The sequence below is a fragment of the Hakea prostrata genome, chromosome 2 (genome assembly GCF_041222555.1).
Source record: "Hakea prostrata isolate BN-2017 chromosome 2, UWA_Hpros_2, whole genome shotgun sequence".
NCBI lineage: Eukaryota > Viridiplantae > Streptophyta > Magnoliopsida > Proteales > Proteaceae > Hakea > Hakea prostrata.
The window spans coordinates 9,919,313-9,936,033 of record NC_142601.1 but is presented as its reverse complement, the minus strand read 5'-3'; the positions used below and the strand labels follow the sequence as shown (position 1 = coordinate 9,936,033).

At 40.2% G+C, this 16,721-nt stretch overlaps 1 protein-coding gene across 1 annotated transcript; it reads left to right on the top strand.

The window, feature by feature from the left end:
• Positions 1 to 13,502: 13,502 nt before the first annotated feature.
• On the top strand, positions 13,503 to 15,761 carry LOC149023667 (uncharacterized). The gene is made up of 2 exons (XM_089142831.1): positions 13,503 to 14,756; positions 14,869 to 15,761. The coding sequence occupies exons 1-2, from the start codon at positions 13,541 to 13,543 to the stop codon at positions 15,639 to 15,641; spliced, it is 1,989 nt and encodes a 662-aa protein (XP_088998957.1). The 5' UTR covers positions 13,503 to 13,540; the 3' UTR covers positions 15,642 to 15,761.
• Positions 15,762 to 16,721: the final 960 nt, after the last annotated feature.

The window sequence follows — 16,721 nt, the reverse complement described above, 5'->3', positions numbered from 1 at the left end:
TTCAGTTATTTGAGAAACATATGTTGAATGCCTCACTCACTTGGCAAAAGTTCTACAGAGATGTGAGGAAACCAAGTTAGTCCTCAACTGGGAAAAATGCCATTTTATGGTTAAAGAAGGGATTGTTCTTGGACATAAGGTTTCCAAACATGGTTTAGAAGTTGATAAAGCCAAGATTGCCATTATAGAAAAATTACCACCACCATCAAGTGTGAAAGGGATTAGAAGTTTTCTTGGCCATGCTGGGTTTTATAGAAGGTTCATAAAAGATTTTTCGCAAATATCTAAACCATTGTGTAGCCTGCTTGAAAAAGAAAGTCAGTTCAGCTTTGATGATGCATGTATGACAGCATCTTTAGAGTTGAAGAAGAAGCTAATCTCTACACCCATCATTGTGGCACCGGATTGGTCTATTCCCTTTGAGGTCATGTGTGATGCTAGTGATTGGGCTGTAGGAGCAGTTTTGGGACAGCGCAAGAACAAGGTATTCAATTCAATCTATTATGCTAGTTGGACCCTATCAGGAGCACAATTGAATTATACTGTCACTGAAAAAGAACTCTTGGCAGTTGTGTTTGCATTTGACAAATTTAGAGCTTATCTAGCGGGGGCAAAGGTCATTGTGTTCACATCTCATTCAGCCATCAAATATTTGATACAAAAGAAGGATGCTAAACTAAGGCTGATTAGATGGATCTTATTGCTTCAAGAGTTCAATTTGGAGACAAAAGATAGGAAGGGGACTGAAAATCAAGTGGTTGACCATCTGTCTAGGTTGGAAAATCCAAACCAAGCAACTGAATTTGAAATTAAAGAAGTCTTCCCTGATGAACAACTCTTTGCTATTTCCCTTTCACAAACACCTTGGTACGTATGCTGATTTTGCTAATTATGTAGCCAGCGGACTTCTACCCCCTATGATGACCACTCAACAAAAGAAGAAATTTTTACATTAGGTTAAAAGGTATTTCTGGGATGAACCATTCTTATTCAAGCTATGTGCAGATCAAATATTGAGGCGTTGTATCCCTGAGGTAGAAGTAGAGGATGTGTTGAGGCAATGCCATGACTCCCCATATGGTGGACATTATCAAGGTTATAGGACTGCAGCAAAGGTCTTGCAATCAGAGTTTTATTGGCCAAGTATGTTCAAAGATGCCTATCAATTCATTCAAAAATGTGATAGATGTCAAAGAGTGGGAAACATCTTTAAAAGGAATGCAATGCCCTTAACCAATATCTTGGAAGTAGAATTGTTTGATATTTGGGGAATTGATTTCATGGGGCCTTTTATTCCTTCATATGGCAATCTTTACATCTTAGTAGCAATGGACTATGTATGCAAGTGGGTGGAGGTTGTTGCTTGTTCAACTAATGATGCCAAGGTGGTTATTGAATTCATGAAGAAGAACATCTTCACTAGATTTGGTACTCTAAGAGCCATAATCAGTGATGAAGGTTCACAATTTTGCAACAAATATCTTGGAGCTTTATTGTCTAAGTATGGAGTTCGTCATAAAGTTGCCTCAAGCTATCATCCCCAAACAATGGTCAAGCTGAAGTTTCTAATAGGCAGATCAAGTTGATTTTGGAGAAAACAGTCTGCCCTACAAGGAAGGATTGGTCTATAAGGTTAGATGACTCCCTTTGGGCTTACCAAACTGCTTACAAAACCCCCTTTGGAATGTCACCATATCAACTTGTGTTTGGAAAGGCTTGCCATCTACCATTGGAACTAGAGCATAAGGCATACTGGGCAATTAAGAAATTCAATTTTGAATCTACTTTGGCTGGTGAAAAGAGGATGCTACAACTCCATCAACTTGATGAGTTCAGGCTTCAAGCATATGAGAATGCCAAGCTCTATAAGGAGAAAGTTAAGAAATGACATGATAAAAAATCTTGCATAGGGTATTTGAACCAGGCCAGCAAGTTCTGCTGTTCAACTCCAGACTCAAACTATTTCCAGGAAACCTGAAATCCAGATGGTCAGGTCCATTTACAATAATGACAGTATTCCAACATGAAGCAGTGGAGTTGCAAGAGGGCATCTCTAATAGGAAATTTCTAGTCAATGGGCAGTGGATCAAGCATTATTGGGGTGCACCATTGGAGCGGGACAAATCTTCAATCATCCTTCAAGATGCTTAAAAAGAAGGGAGGTCACTCAGATTTCATTATTTTTAGTTTAGTTGTTTGCTATTAGTTCATTAGGTGTTTAATAAAGTCATGGGTAGTTCACAATTTGTGATGTAAAACTGACAGATGACTTGCTGACATGTTTTTTTGATGTGTAGGGAGTGTGGGGAACAAAAAGAGATTGAGTGGTTGTTTTGCCAAATTTGGCAATAAACCAAACTACTGAATAGAGCAAGTACCCAGCAGATTTCACTATCTTTGTCATAGCTTTGCTACAACAAAGTTTTGATCCTCAGCTACAGGTCTTACATTCTTTGTTGAAAATTACATTTTGTTTTCGTTGCTGTAGAAATGCTGCAGCAACAGCACAACAAGGATAAAACCACTCACTTGACCCAGTTTAACCTCAAACCCAACGAACCCATCGTTTCTACACTTTTAAACCTCTCCTAAACCATTGCTGACCCATACTGACTCAACCCAATTTAAACCAATACCAACCCAAATCCATTAAACCCCTGATTTTCAAAACCAAAACTCACCAACACTCAAAACACCCAAAGCAACCTAACGACAACTTCATCGTCTCCACTGCAACTCCTCTGTATCGCATCCTTCATCCTCTGGTTTCATCACAAAATTTTCACCTCCATTTGCCCCTCACTGCACCTTCTTCTTCATCGATAGTCCCTATCCCACTAAAACCCTAACTTTTTCCCCCATTCTACAATCGAATCGCTTCTCAGAGGACTACCGGTGTTGTACTGGGCTTTGTGCACATTTTTGTTGTGTTTCGACACTCCATATTCCCTACACCACATTAGCTAAGTGTTCTCCCCATCACTTTTCCTTCATTCCCTATTTTTGAAATTTCTGATTTGCTGTGTTTCTGTCGTATGTTCATTTTTTTTTTTTTTTTTTTTTTGTGGTTTGTGTGTTTGTTCATGTCCTGTCTTAGTGTTTGTTTTCGTTAGGCTATGTGCATTTGTTTTATTTGTTTTAGGCACTGTTTTTGAGCTACCATCACTTGCAAACAACAACACCGAATTTCTGGTTCATCGTTACTCTCTGTTCTTGTCATTTGTTTGTATTTCAGTGTTGTGGTTTCCCCTCTAATCCCTCTATTCCGTGTGTATGTTTGTTAGTTGTAGTTATTGTCTATAGTCTTTTACCTTTATGTAGTCTATTGTGTTTGTTTTTGTTTGATCATCCCTGTCGTGGTTGTGTCTTTGAGTTCAGTATTGGTTGTTAGGGGCCAGCATTGTGCATTCCCTTAGAAATGGCTCCTAAGAAGAAGAGCAAATCCAAACCTAGTTCTAGTGCTTCAATGGTCTCTCCTTATTTTGCCCCTCCCATGGTTGAGGCCTGCTTCACATTCATCTCCACCAAGAATTTTCTTCAGGAGAAAGGGTTCAAATTAAAACCCACTGAAGCACAAGCCTTTCCATTCATCCCATCCATAATAGCTGGGCATCATTGGGAACAATTTTGCACCCATCCTGGTGCCTACATCCCTTCCCTTTTCTACGAATTTTATGCCAATATCACTGCCCCATCTCAGGACCAGGTGTATGTTCGAGGGGTTCAGATCCCTATAGATGGTCCAATCCTTAATGCCTTTTATGGTTTGGAAAATGTGGAAGATGAGCGCAATGCCCATCTTGCTTCGGCAGACCCCACTGCCTTGCATAACATTCTCCCTGCTTTATGTTCTCCTGGCACGGATTGGTCATCGTCCCCCCAACGTGCATTAACTATCGCCCGCCAGTCCTTGCAACCAGTGGCCAAAATATGGTACCATTTCTTACAGACCCGCTTAATGCCCTCCATGCATATCCAGACTGTTTCAATGGATAGAGCTTTGGTCCTCCGCTTTATTTTGGAGGGGCGTCGGATTAATGTGGGTCACCGCATTCATGAGGCCATTTGTGCTTGTGCTGCTAGGCAGGGTGGTAGTTTAGCCTTTCCATCTTTAATTACTGCTTTGTGTTTGGCTAACATGTTCATGTCCAGGCTTTTGATGTCCATGCACCTAACAAAGGTGCCATTACACACTTCAGTATCACTCGCATGCTTACTCCTGGTCTAGCTCCCACCTCCAGTGCACCATCTCCTGCTGCTGCCATAGCCACTCCACCCATTTCCTCCACCCCTGGTGCTTCACCCTCTATTTACACTCAACTAGAACAGCGCCTCAGTCAAATGGAAGTCACCCAATTTCACATGATGTTGGAACATCAAATCACTCGTGACATCTTCATTGATTATCTGCATTATGTGGCTGCCCGTGACCGCGCCCTTGAGTCTAATTTAAGGATGAACAGCACCAGGTTCCAATCTTTCCCAGCTTTTCCCACCCAACTCTTTTCTATTCCTTGGGGCCCAGAAGGGAACTACATTCCAGCTGATGTAGATGAGGATGATGAAGATGAAGCTGATGCAGCTGATGATGATGATGTGGCCTAGCTTGTTCAGGGAAGTCCTGCTCTCTTTCTTCTTTTACTTTGTTTTTCATTTTATTACCTTACTTTCTTTTCCTTTCTTTCGCTGTGAGGACACTGCTCCTCTTTAGTTTGGGGGTACTATGTTTGCTTATGTTATCTTGTCATCTTGTTTGTACATATTTGTTTTGAAAATGTTTTGTGTAGTCAATCTGGCTTGTCATGTAATTTGGATGGTTGTTAATGAATGAGAATGTCAGTGCCTCTTAATCTGATTTTGTTGGAGATCTTAGCACAAGTTTGCTATAATGATCTGATGTCTGCATTTACTCATTTCTGTGATGTCATATTATTGATGCACCAAGTGATGTTTCAAGCTCTGGAGAATCTGGGAAAAGTTGGATCAATGTGAGAGTTTAGGATTTTTAGAATTGGTTGAATGAGAACCTTGAGACTTACACATTAGGGGTCCCCATTTGGGTGTTTCCAGGAATTTTTGTACATTGTAAGTTGGCTGAGGTTTGACCCCCTCCCTTATCCCATAAGAATAATGCTCCGCTATTTTGGGACGCCTAGTAACCAGGAATATGCATGTAACCCATGTATATTTTTGATGTGAACAGTGGCTTGGAATATGAGCACATATATATTGTCAAAAAAAAAAAAAAAAAAAAAAAAAAAAAAAAAAGAAGAAGAAGAAGAAGAAGAAGAAGAAGAAGAAGAAGATAAAGAAAGAATAATGCTCCACTGATTTGGGCTGCCTAGTAACCAAGAATATGCATGTAACCCATGTGTATTTTTTACGTCAATAGTGGCCTGGAATATGAGCTTGCAAAGGCACTCTTGTTTGTGATCTTGTTGAGTAACCGGGTATCTTCATCACAAATGAGCGATATTCGCGTAAAAAGGCAGGATGACAACAGCAGTTTAAAAAATAAAATAAAATAAATGGTTTATAAAGAATAAGTTTGGGGGTCAAATGCTCAAAATAGTATGAAACAAATTCTTGGGGGTGTAAAAGGATATGGGTCCCTAATTAGTGGAGAGGTAATCATTTGGTCAACATATTAGATCAATGAACTAAACTTGAGGACCATGATTCAGCTGGACTAGGGTAATCTGGGGCAAGATTCTTAATTTTCACACACACACACTTGAGAGCATCCTGATGAATAAAGTATCACATCTAAGAGTTATTGGCAAGACATGTTGGATCAAAAAAATCAGAAAAAGATTGAGAGGCAACTTCTGTCTAACACCCATCCTATTGCATGATTAAGCCAAGTTATTTGCTTTTCTTTTCTTTTGATCTCTTAATGCTTTCATTAGTAGTTAGTTGGTGTTTTCATTTGTCTTTATTGCTCGAGGTCAAGCAATGTCTTAAGTTTGGGGGTGTGATAACTCTATGAAATAGAGTTAAGATTGGTAACTTTATACTTGAGATGGCTTGATTTAGGAGTATTTTATCTTTGTTTTAGTGTTAGTATTCATTAGATATTGTCTTATTGAGTCTTAACATGTTGCATCTTGTATATGTCATTATTGTCACTCTTACATGAATTTCTCTTCAGATTTATGGATGAATTTGATTGTTTCTCTTTCTCTTGAAAAATATAGGTAAAGATCCATAATAGGAGAAGAATCTATCCTCTTACTTTGCTGTAGAGTTTGCTGCAGCAATACGGAGCAAAATATTCGTAGATCCAATTCAAGTGGAAATGACTAGAAGGGGCTAACTTAAGAGGACATTACTCTTGTAAATGCATGATTGTTCTCAGCCCTTGATCTGAGGAGGAAAGTTCTAATCCTACAGCCAGATTCTAACCTAATGATTGAATGCACTTATGGAAGAAAGAGAAGAGAGGCAAGAGAAAGGAGGGACATTGCAAGACACGGCTAAGGAATAGAATACACGGCTGAAGCAAGAGGAAGAACCAGAGCTGGACTTGTGCGGAAGCATGTAAGGCTGCTGGAGAAGATGATCTACTGGAGAAGAAGGCTGGAGCTCGTGTGGAAGCATTGAGGCTTTAGTTTCTTTTCATTTTTATAACTTTATCTTCTTATCTTCTAGCTTAATGTTAACTATAACTATTGCTGTGTTTTGGAATTCTGTTATGGGCTAAACTTGAACTGTGTTGGGATGATAGTAGTACCTAAACTTGCATTTTGAGATGTAATTATTATGTGCTATTTAGTTTTACTGCAATACAACTTGTTGTCAATGAATTCAACATGATATATATTGATTAATTTCGGTTCTTGATGAATCATTTATGAACGATTGTTATGATTGAGTTAACTGGAAAGTTAATGTAGTCTAGATGCTTGTTGAATTGTGTGAGTTAGCATAATTAATCATTAATTAGTTTGTGTTAATTAGTAGGTTGGGTAGGAATACCCAATTACCTCACATTGCCATGATTGGGATTGGGTTTAAATTGCATTCATATTTCAATTCTTCATAGGAATATGCATATGTTCAATTAGGATGCTAAGCATATGTGTATTGGAAAATACATTTGTGCCATTTCATTCCAGGTTCTTGACATATTTTGGGCTGTAGTATTACTTTAGTATTTGCATTATAAAATTCAGGGGAGGGGAAACTTGACTCCCAACACTCTTTTCACTCACTAAGTTCCTTCTATTGCTCAATCTCCAATTTAGTTCGTTAGTTTAATTAACTGTCATTTGGTCATTTAGTTAGTCAATCACAAATCAGTCTTTTTAATCTTGTTTAATTCAGTTTTACTTTTACATTGAACGTTAAGGATAGAATTCTCCGTGGGATCGATACTCCACTTATCATTTATTACTTGATTGCGACACGTGCACTTGCGTAACATCTTGGTACACAAGCAATAGCCTTCAACATAGTATCATGGAAAAATGTAGATCGTACCTCTTTTGAAGACTAATGATTTATTGGATATTGTGGATGGATCTTTTGTTCACCCACCCCCTACCATCCCTGATAAAGATGATGCAACCATCTTCTGGCCAAATCTAGATTTTCAGAATTGGAATCGTCAGGATCAACTTCTCATGTGTTGGATTATTGCTTCACTCACTGAATCTGTTCATGCCTAAGTTGTTGGCCGCACTACCTCTCAGAAAGTTTGGTTGAAGCTTGAACGGATCTATTCTATTGCTTCTTTTGCTCAAATTATGCAACTCCCATTTCAGCTCCAAACGATTAGACAAGGTAACAGTAGTATACACGATTATGTTCTTAGTGTTAGAACTATTTCTGAACCTTTCATTTGCGGGAAAGCCCATAATTGATGAAGAATAATGCCTCTGTATTTTGAATGGTTTGGGAACTGACTATTCTCCCTTTGTGAGTACTATTACTACATGTACTTCACCTATTTCATATGATGAATTAAGAGGTATGCTTCTGACTCATGAAATTAGCTTATGTGATGAAGTTATTACTCATGATTCTTGTTCACCACTGGCCAATCTGGCCAGCAGCCAACCCTCTCCTATTCGACCTCTAAGACAGGCCCCTAGAGGACATCTTTCACCAAGGGGCAGATCTGGTCAAGGGCATTTCACTCACCATCGCTCTCCTCATCAAAGTTAGCACTCTCCTCATATTGGTGATGTTGGATCTAGAATTGTCTATCAGATCTGTGATCGGCTAGGACATAGAGTTAGAAAATGTTATCAACGCTTCAATCATGCCATTCAAAGTACCGTTTTCATTCCTCCTTCCGTGAATGTTTCAGAATTTTCTGGTACCTCTATTACAGACGAGAATTGGTATCCTGATTATGGTGCTGTCACACCCCACCCAGCCAGATCTGGTCATACTCGAATACCCGTGGGGGTGATACACCGCAAGACCTAGGTTCAATGACAATTTCTTACAAATATATGATATAGCATAATCAATAGGACAATAATAAATCAAGTTCAATTATCCAATTCCAAAAATTTGAAATATCAATTACAATTATCCAAGATTCGAATCCAAAAGACATAAAAATCAGAGTTTTGAAAAGAAAAGAGGATAGTTTGTTCGCAGCGAAATAATCTAAGGATTTCCCTACTAGGAGCCAAATCCATAAGAGCAATCCCAACAGGGGCATGAAGTGTCATGCGTGTCCACTTCTTCTCCAGTTGCTCCCTCATGGTAATCTACCGGCAATGGATCCTCCATGGGAGTGGGGTCCCCATAACATGTAGAAAAGTCTAAAGAACACATACATATAAAGGAATGAGTTCCATATAACTCAGTGAGGTTAACTAACACTCATGTCATGCATTCAACCACAATTTCCACATCATGTCCACAAGATGATAATGTAAGTAAATAATTAATATAATAAATGCATGATTATGATATTATGCTACTAACTTTATCGTGAGGTATTTATGGTACACACGTATTAAGTAAAACACCAATCTCCTTTGGGTAGTCTTAATTACTCTCCCTCAACAAGAGACGTCTATTGGGTTCTCTATGGTTGTTGGGTAACGTCTGTCAAACCATGGTTGGGGTTATAAGTCACCACTCTCTCACATCACCATTTGGTATGAGATTTGGTGCGTGTTAAGATTATACCTAGGCCCAATGCAAGGTCATATGGTCTCGTATTACATATGGTCCGAATATCTCCCCTCATGCTTAGTGCCCTTTTGGTTCGATACATTCCCACCTATAAATGGTATCCTCAATGGGAGGCATATGTTGGATTCCATTTCTTCACCCAATGAACATCCACATATAATGGACAAGATGCTCTCCATGTCCTCTCACGGGTTGGTTACTGGTCTTGAGCACCCATGAGCCCTTATCTATTATATGCAACCCTACTAATTTATGATTATAGGGGGTCTGCTTGACACATAGGACCCAACCACTGACATCACGGATTAACCGGCTTCAATACCCCTACCGGAAGGGTAGTAGCACTCATAAGGATACCTAGCCCAACACTTCTAGACACCTAACATTCATGTACTTAGGTCTAGATGCAATCCCATGAGGTCACTAGGGTAATGGGCGAACCCACAACCCCAGCTAGTAAAATAGAATAAGAGGAATAATCTCATTCAATGAATTCATTCTCATATTGATAATATAAGATTCAAAAAAAAGAATAATACACAATCATGTTCTGTTCGCGCAAAGTCACACACAAGCATATCATGATAGATATTAATTTAAAGCAATTTATATCATCAATAGAATGAAAATAAGAATGCTTAAGCATACAGGACCTAGTTAGTCATTCATCACCTTCCAACTTGATTTCCTTCCTCAAAGTCACAATTTCGCTCACAAGAATCTGTGGTTATACTCACAATAAACCAAATCATGTAAGAGAATTAATAGATGTTAATTAAATTCAAATGGGTTTCATAAAGTATCCCAAAATCATCCCACAAAAACCCAATCTGTCATATGGGTTCAAACCTGTTGTTCTCAACCTAGTTTCGGCGAAACGTCATTATTTCACCACTGATTTCAAAGTCGAATCGAAACTTTGGTAATCTCTAATTGGCAGCAATAGGGTCCTAATGGTACCATCAATTTGACCCAATTCATTCTAAATCAAAAAGCCCAAATTTTTTGGCTCTCGTGAGTTTTTGTGGGCGTCTCTAAGATCTAAAACGCGAAATCGTTTGCAACGATTTGCACAAACTACTCATAAACTAGAGGGAAGCATAAATACAACATTTATGAGCATTCATTATACCTAACATGCTTCAACTACCGCAATCCCACATTTATTGTACGTGATGAAAAACCCACAAACTTAGGTTTAGAGAAGAGGGTTTGAAGGATTCTTACATTTTTCAATGTACTCGCAATGATCTAGGTCACTACGTGCCTTTAGGTGGATGGAATCCACTCTTCTCCTTAGTTTCTCCTCTTCCCCTAGCTTCAACCTCACAGTAGCATTATAAAATATGTGTAGGAGTGAATAGGAGTTTAAAATAGCGTTTTAAAACACAAAATCCAGATTCTGCCCTGTCATTGGGGAGGGCGGTCGAGCAGTCCAATTGATTAGCCCTTGTTGACCCCTCGACCAAGGTCCGAATCCAGTGATTTATGGCTTGAAATAAAGGTCTTTTGATTATCTTCGTTTGTGTATATTTACCTCGTCAATTGGACTATCCAACCTCAGTCTACGGACTTGTCAAAATTGTCTTTAACACCGTTGTGGTTGATCTTCTTTCTCCTCTTAAACTCTAGGAGCGATGTCGAGTCATCACAAGGTTCATCCACTTGCATTGGGTCTACTTTAGAATCTTTGGGCTCTACTCGAATGACTCACAGTTGTCGCCGACTCTAGGCTCTGGTTCGTGGTCCTGAAATCATGGGTTAAAGGTTTAGAAATCTGGGGGATTTCATAGGTGCTGCTCACGACATCACGAATGCTCTTGAAAACCTACATGTTGCTCACACTGGTTCCGATCGTGTTCAAGTTGGGAATGGTGTTGGTCTACCTAAAAATAATATAGGTAATATCTCTTTAGTTCTTCATCATCTCCGGTGTAGTTGAATTATGTTCTTCATGTATCATCTATTTGCAAGAATTTGTTATCACTATCTCAATTCACCGAAGATAATAATGTTCTCTTTGAATTTCATTATGACATGTATTATGGAAAGGATCGTAAAACGGGGAGATGTCTTCTCCAGGGCAGCGTTAAGGATATGGTCTTTATCAATTGAATTTAGGCACTCATTCCTCTCCAAAAGCTTTACTTGGAGAAAAGACCTCTTTTTTAAATTGGCACTCACATTTGGGCATCCTGCCGCAAAAGTTGTTAAGAATTGAATTTCTAGTTTTGATTTACCTATTACCTTAGAAAATTTTCTTTATGTGTGTGATGCTTGCCAAAATGGGGAAGATTCATGAACTTCCTCTTTACCCTTGCAAGTTTGTTTCTGCTGGACCATTAGACTTGATTTTTTGGATGTGTGGGGACCTTCCCTTGTTGAATCTCTTGATGGTTATTGCTATTATGTTATCTTTGTAGATGATTCTAACAAATTTATTTGGTTTTATCCTATGACTGTTAAATCTGAGGTTGTTGGCATTTTTATGAGGTTCAAGTTGCTTGTTGAGAACCTCTTTTCTTAGTGTATAAAACATTTTCATAGTGACTAGGGTGGAGAGTATAGAACTGTGTCTACTTTCCTTCATGAAAATTAAATTGACCATAGGGTTAATGGGGCTGTTGAGCGTTGTTGTCGACACATTGTGGAAACCGGCTTGACTCTTTTGGCCTATTCCTCTTGCCCTAAACACTTTTGGTTTCATGTGTTTGAGACTGTTATCTTTCTTATCAATAGATTGCCTTTTTCAGTGCTCAAGAATGTTTCTCCTTATTTTAAACTATTCAAGGTACAACTTGATTATGATTCTTTGTGAATATTTGGTTGTCCGTATCCTTGTTTACGACCTTCTAATAAGAACAAGCCGGACATCGGTCTGCCCTTCATTTCTTCTTAGCTATAGTTCTCGCTACCATGGTTAAAAGTGAACTTGGTCTAAACGATCCAAACTGGATTTAGTTGGCACAGATCTCTAATAGTATTTTGATTGATGATAGCCATTAATTGACAAAATATTGTTACAGATTTCTTTAGGCGCATAATTTTTTGCATGGTTGTAAAGATGAGCCCATCAGCTTAAGCTCTGTACTCCAGGTTCAGGGAAGATGAAAATCTTACTCACGGAGGAAAAAGAAATAAGAAGAGAAAAAAATAAAAAATAAAGGATTCTTCTCCGTGGCTTAGGCTAACAGACACTCTTTCGGGAGATTAAACGTATTAGTTATCTTAATTAATGAGTAACATGCATGTCACAGTAGACCAGAAAAGAACTTGCATTTTTTTACGTCTATAATTGAAGTTTGTGGTTGATTGGGGCCAACCCCATTGGTCGATTTACTTCAAATTAGAGGGTTTATTCACAGCCTTCAATTGGTTGGTGACCTTTCAAGATTTTAAGGGTGTCAATTTAGTACCAAAATTGTATGTCGAAATTGAAAATGCCCGTTTAGAATTGTACCATCTCAAATCATTTAAAGCACAGTACAGTATGGTATGTAAATTTGGTTTCTAGATGCGGTATCGATTCTTACCATAAAAAAATATCTATAAAAAAAAAAAGATTCGGTATTGACGATATTTACCATATATAAATCATTTCTGTATAATTTTATACCATCTACATACCAAAATCATACCGTACCGTTTTTTTACCATTTCTATGCCATTTACATGCATGTCTGGTGATTGAATCAACGTACCATATCTTATTTTTTTTCGTGTAAGAGGATAATCCAATGGGTCCATATTGAGCTTATAACCCCATAGACTAGGTCATATCTAGAGTAGATGAGAAGCATTCACTTATGAAAAATATTTTTAACACCCACAATAATGTAAAGGAAATTATTTGGTTGATGCATACGGTCAAGATCAAATCTAACAAAAATCTAAACTGTATACTTTAGATTAATTAATTGTTGTGTATTAATTAAGGAGCACCTAACGAAGACCCCCAATGTAAGTGGCACCAAGTGCATATGATTTTATGGCCACAAGTGTGTATGCAGTTGACTTTAAGACCTAATGCTTCTTTGAGTGGTGGTCAGATCCCTTCCAACTTGATTTTCGAATAGAGCATTATTTTCGTACCATATAACCAATCTATCACCACCGTTCCAATTTGCTAAAAGTTCCCAACATATGCACGTAAAGAGTTCATTAAGGTCCTAAGTGAAGCAAGGTTTTGAAGGTCCAGTGAAATTTTGCTTGCTGTTTAGGTTTTGCAGTTGTGCCACGTGAGTAGTATTACATTTTGCATTCTATCCAGGTAGTCATTGGCCATCAAACACTAGTATAAAAGGAAGTCCCGGACTCACAACCTCCAATACAAATCAAAGCAACTCTGCAATAAATAGAGTTGCCAGAGAAAAGAAAAAAAATGGGGAGGGTAGTGATGCGCCAGGTTGCTTGTGTTCTTCTTCTGGCCATGCTTTTTGTGGCTGTTGCAGCTGATCAGAACCAGAACAAGAACCAGGGGGATGATAATGGAGGAGGTGATAATAACAATGGAGGAGACAACAATGGAGGAGATGATAATAACAATGGAGGAGACAACAATGGAGGAGACGATAACGGTCATGGGGGGGACAAAGAAGGCAAGCATCATCCACCTCCACCTCCTCCGCACAAACGAGAAACTCCACCTCCTCCACACAAAGGGGCAAGCCCACCTCCGCCACCACCGCAGAAAATTGTGCCTTCACCTCCACCACCTAAAGGAGCAAGTCCACCTCCGCCACCTGTAGTGACACCACCACCTCCGCCACAGCATGGAGCGATTCCACCTCCACCTCCGCAAGAGACTCCATCTCCTCCACCCAAAGGAGCAAGTCCACCTCCGCCACCACCGCAGGAAATTGTGCCTTCACCTCCACCACCTGTAGTGACATCACCACCTCCGCCACAACATGGGGAGATTCCACCTCCACCTCCGCAAGAGACTCCATCTCCTCCACCCAAAGAAGCAAGTCCACCTCCACCACCACCGCAGGAAATTGTGCCTTCACCTCCACCACCTGTAGTGACACCACCACCTCCGCCACAGCATGGAGAGATTCCACCTCCACCTCTGCAAGAGACTCCATCTCCTCCACCCAAAGAAGCAAGTCAACCTCCGCCACCACCACAGGAAATTGTGCCTTCACCTCCACCACCTGTAGTGACACCACCACCTCCGCCACAACAAGGAGAGATTCCACCTCCTCCTCCACAGCAAGGAGAGACTCCACCTCCTCCTCCGCAGCAAGGAGAGACTCCATCTCCACCACCTGTAGTGACACCACCACCTCCGCCACAGCAAGGAGAGATTCCACCTCCTCCTCCGCAGCAAGGAGAGACTCCATCTCCACCACCTGTAGTGACACCACCACCACCGCCACAGCAAGGAGAGATTCCACCTCCTCCTCCGCAGCAAGGAGAGACTCCATCTCCACCTCCACCTCCTACACCTTCTACGCCTGCTCCACCTAAGAAAGAGAAGAAAGTGAAATGCAAAGTCAAGAAGTACAGCAGTTGTTATGATCAAGAGTTCACTTGTCCTTCGAATTGCCAAGGAGATTGTGTAGTCGATTGCGTATCCTGCAAGCCCGTATGCAGTGAGTTCATTTCTCTCATGCTTAATTTCACTCGTCCTCCAATGTTAGTTTTTAAATCAAGCTTGTAACGTCTCACTTTTCACTGATGACTTGACTGTATTTTTTAAAACAGAGTGCGACATGCCAGGTGCAGTTTGCCAAGATCCGAGATTCATAGGTGGTGACGGCATCACCTTCTACTTCCACGGCAAGAAGGACCGCGACTTCTGCCTCATCTCCGACTCTAATGTCCACATTAATGCACACTTCATCGGCCGTCGCAACCAGAACATGCGGAGGGACTTCACATGGGTCCAGGCTTTAGGGGTTCTCTTCGACTCCCACCGTCTCTACCTAGGTGCTCTCAAGACCTCCACCTGGGACGACTCTGTCGACCGCCTCACCCTTACTTTCGACGGCGAGCCCATCTTCCTTGCTCAGTCCGAGGGTGCATCTTGGCAATCCACCACCACTCCAGCAGTTTCAATTGTCAGGACACGCTCCACCAACTCCATCACCTTCGAAGTTCAAGGAAACTTCAGGATCACGGCCACGGTTGTCCCAATCACAGAGGAAGAGTCAAGGGTTCATAACTATGGCATCACTAATGATGACTGCTTTGCTCATCTAGAGTTAGGCTTCAAATTCTTCACTTTGAGCAATGATGTGCATGGCGTGTTAGGTCAGACATATAGAAATGACTACACCAGCAGGGTTAAGATATCGGCGGCAATGCCGGTGATGGGTGGGGTTCATGAGTTCTCCTCGTCGGATCTGTTCTCCATTGATTGCTCTGTGGCTCGCTTCCGCCAAGGAGGATTTTCAATCTCTAGAGCTTCGTCCGAATATGCTGACATGGACTGCAGGAGTGGCATGACTGGCCATGGAATTGTCTGCAAGAAGTAAATGGATAGTCTATCTTTTGACCTCCTTTAATGCCTATGGATCTTTTGTGTTGACTGTGTGTTATGTCCATGACTCTCACCCAGTTTGCTTGGAATTGTTTCTCAACTATGTCAGGATGATAAGAAATAAAATAAGTTCCCCTGATTTGTAAGCATACTGGATTGTTTTTTTTGGCTTTTGAACTTTTGAGTCCTATTAACAGTGCACAACACGACTCAAGCGGGTTCACATCCTCTACAATTTTCACCCGTGCAATTCCCTGTAATTCCTATATAAGATTGTAACACATAGCAGTACTTAATTATCTAAGGGTCAGAATTAGAACCCAATTAGGATCTGAATCTAATAAATCCCTAAAATTAAGCCTAAAGAAAAGACGAGAGACGAAATTGTGAGAAAATTTAGGGATTTATTAGATTGAATTCTTAGTTGGATTGTAATTCTGACCATTTATTAATTATTTGCTATGCGTCATAATCCAACATAGGAATTCCAGGAAATTGCACAGCGTGGGAATTGTAGAGATGTGAACTAAGCTGTATAAAAGATGGTTTAATTAAACGAATCATATGGTGAAAAGAGTCTTTTATTCCATGGACATAAGCTGGCACATTGCGACCGAACCATGTAAACCTTGCTCTCTCGTTCTTTTTCTTGCACCTTCTGCCTCTCACAGTTTAACATTAATTTCAAATGAACAAGTTTCAGCATGGCGTTTGGAGCCCAGGTTTTGAACCCACCTCTGATTCATTCCCAACCCTCAACAACTTCATCACCATTAAATTATGTGGAAACAACCACCTACTGTGGTTCTTGCGTCCAAGTCATGGTCTTCCCAGATTTGTGGATCGTACTTTCTCAATTCCCACCCACAACCTCCCTGTGACAACCAAATCCTCTTCTACATCTCAAGTACTGAAAGACAACCTTTGTTGCTGCCAAATCTCCCTTGGTGGTCTGATTCAGCTGGATCAACATGCAAGCGATTGAGTTGGTTCGATTTGAGAATTGCACCTAGATCTCCGCCAAATGGATCTGCGCCTGTATCCACTCAAACACCAGTCGTTAGCGGCGGATCGA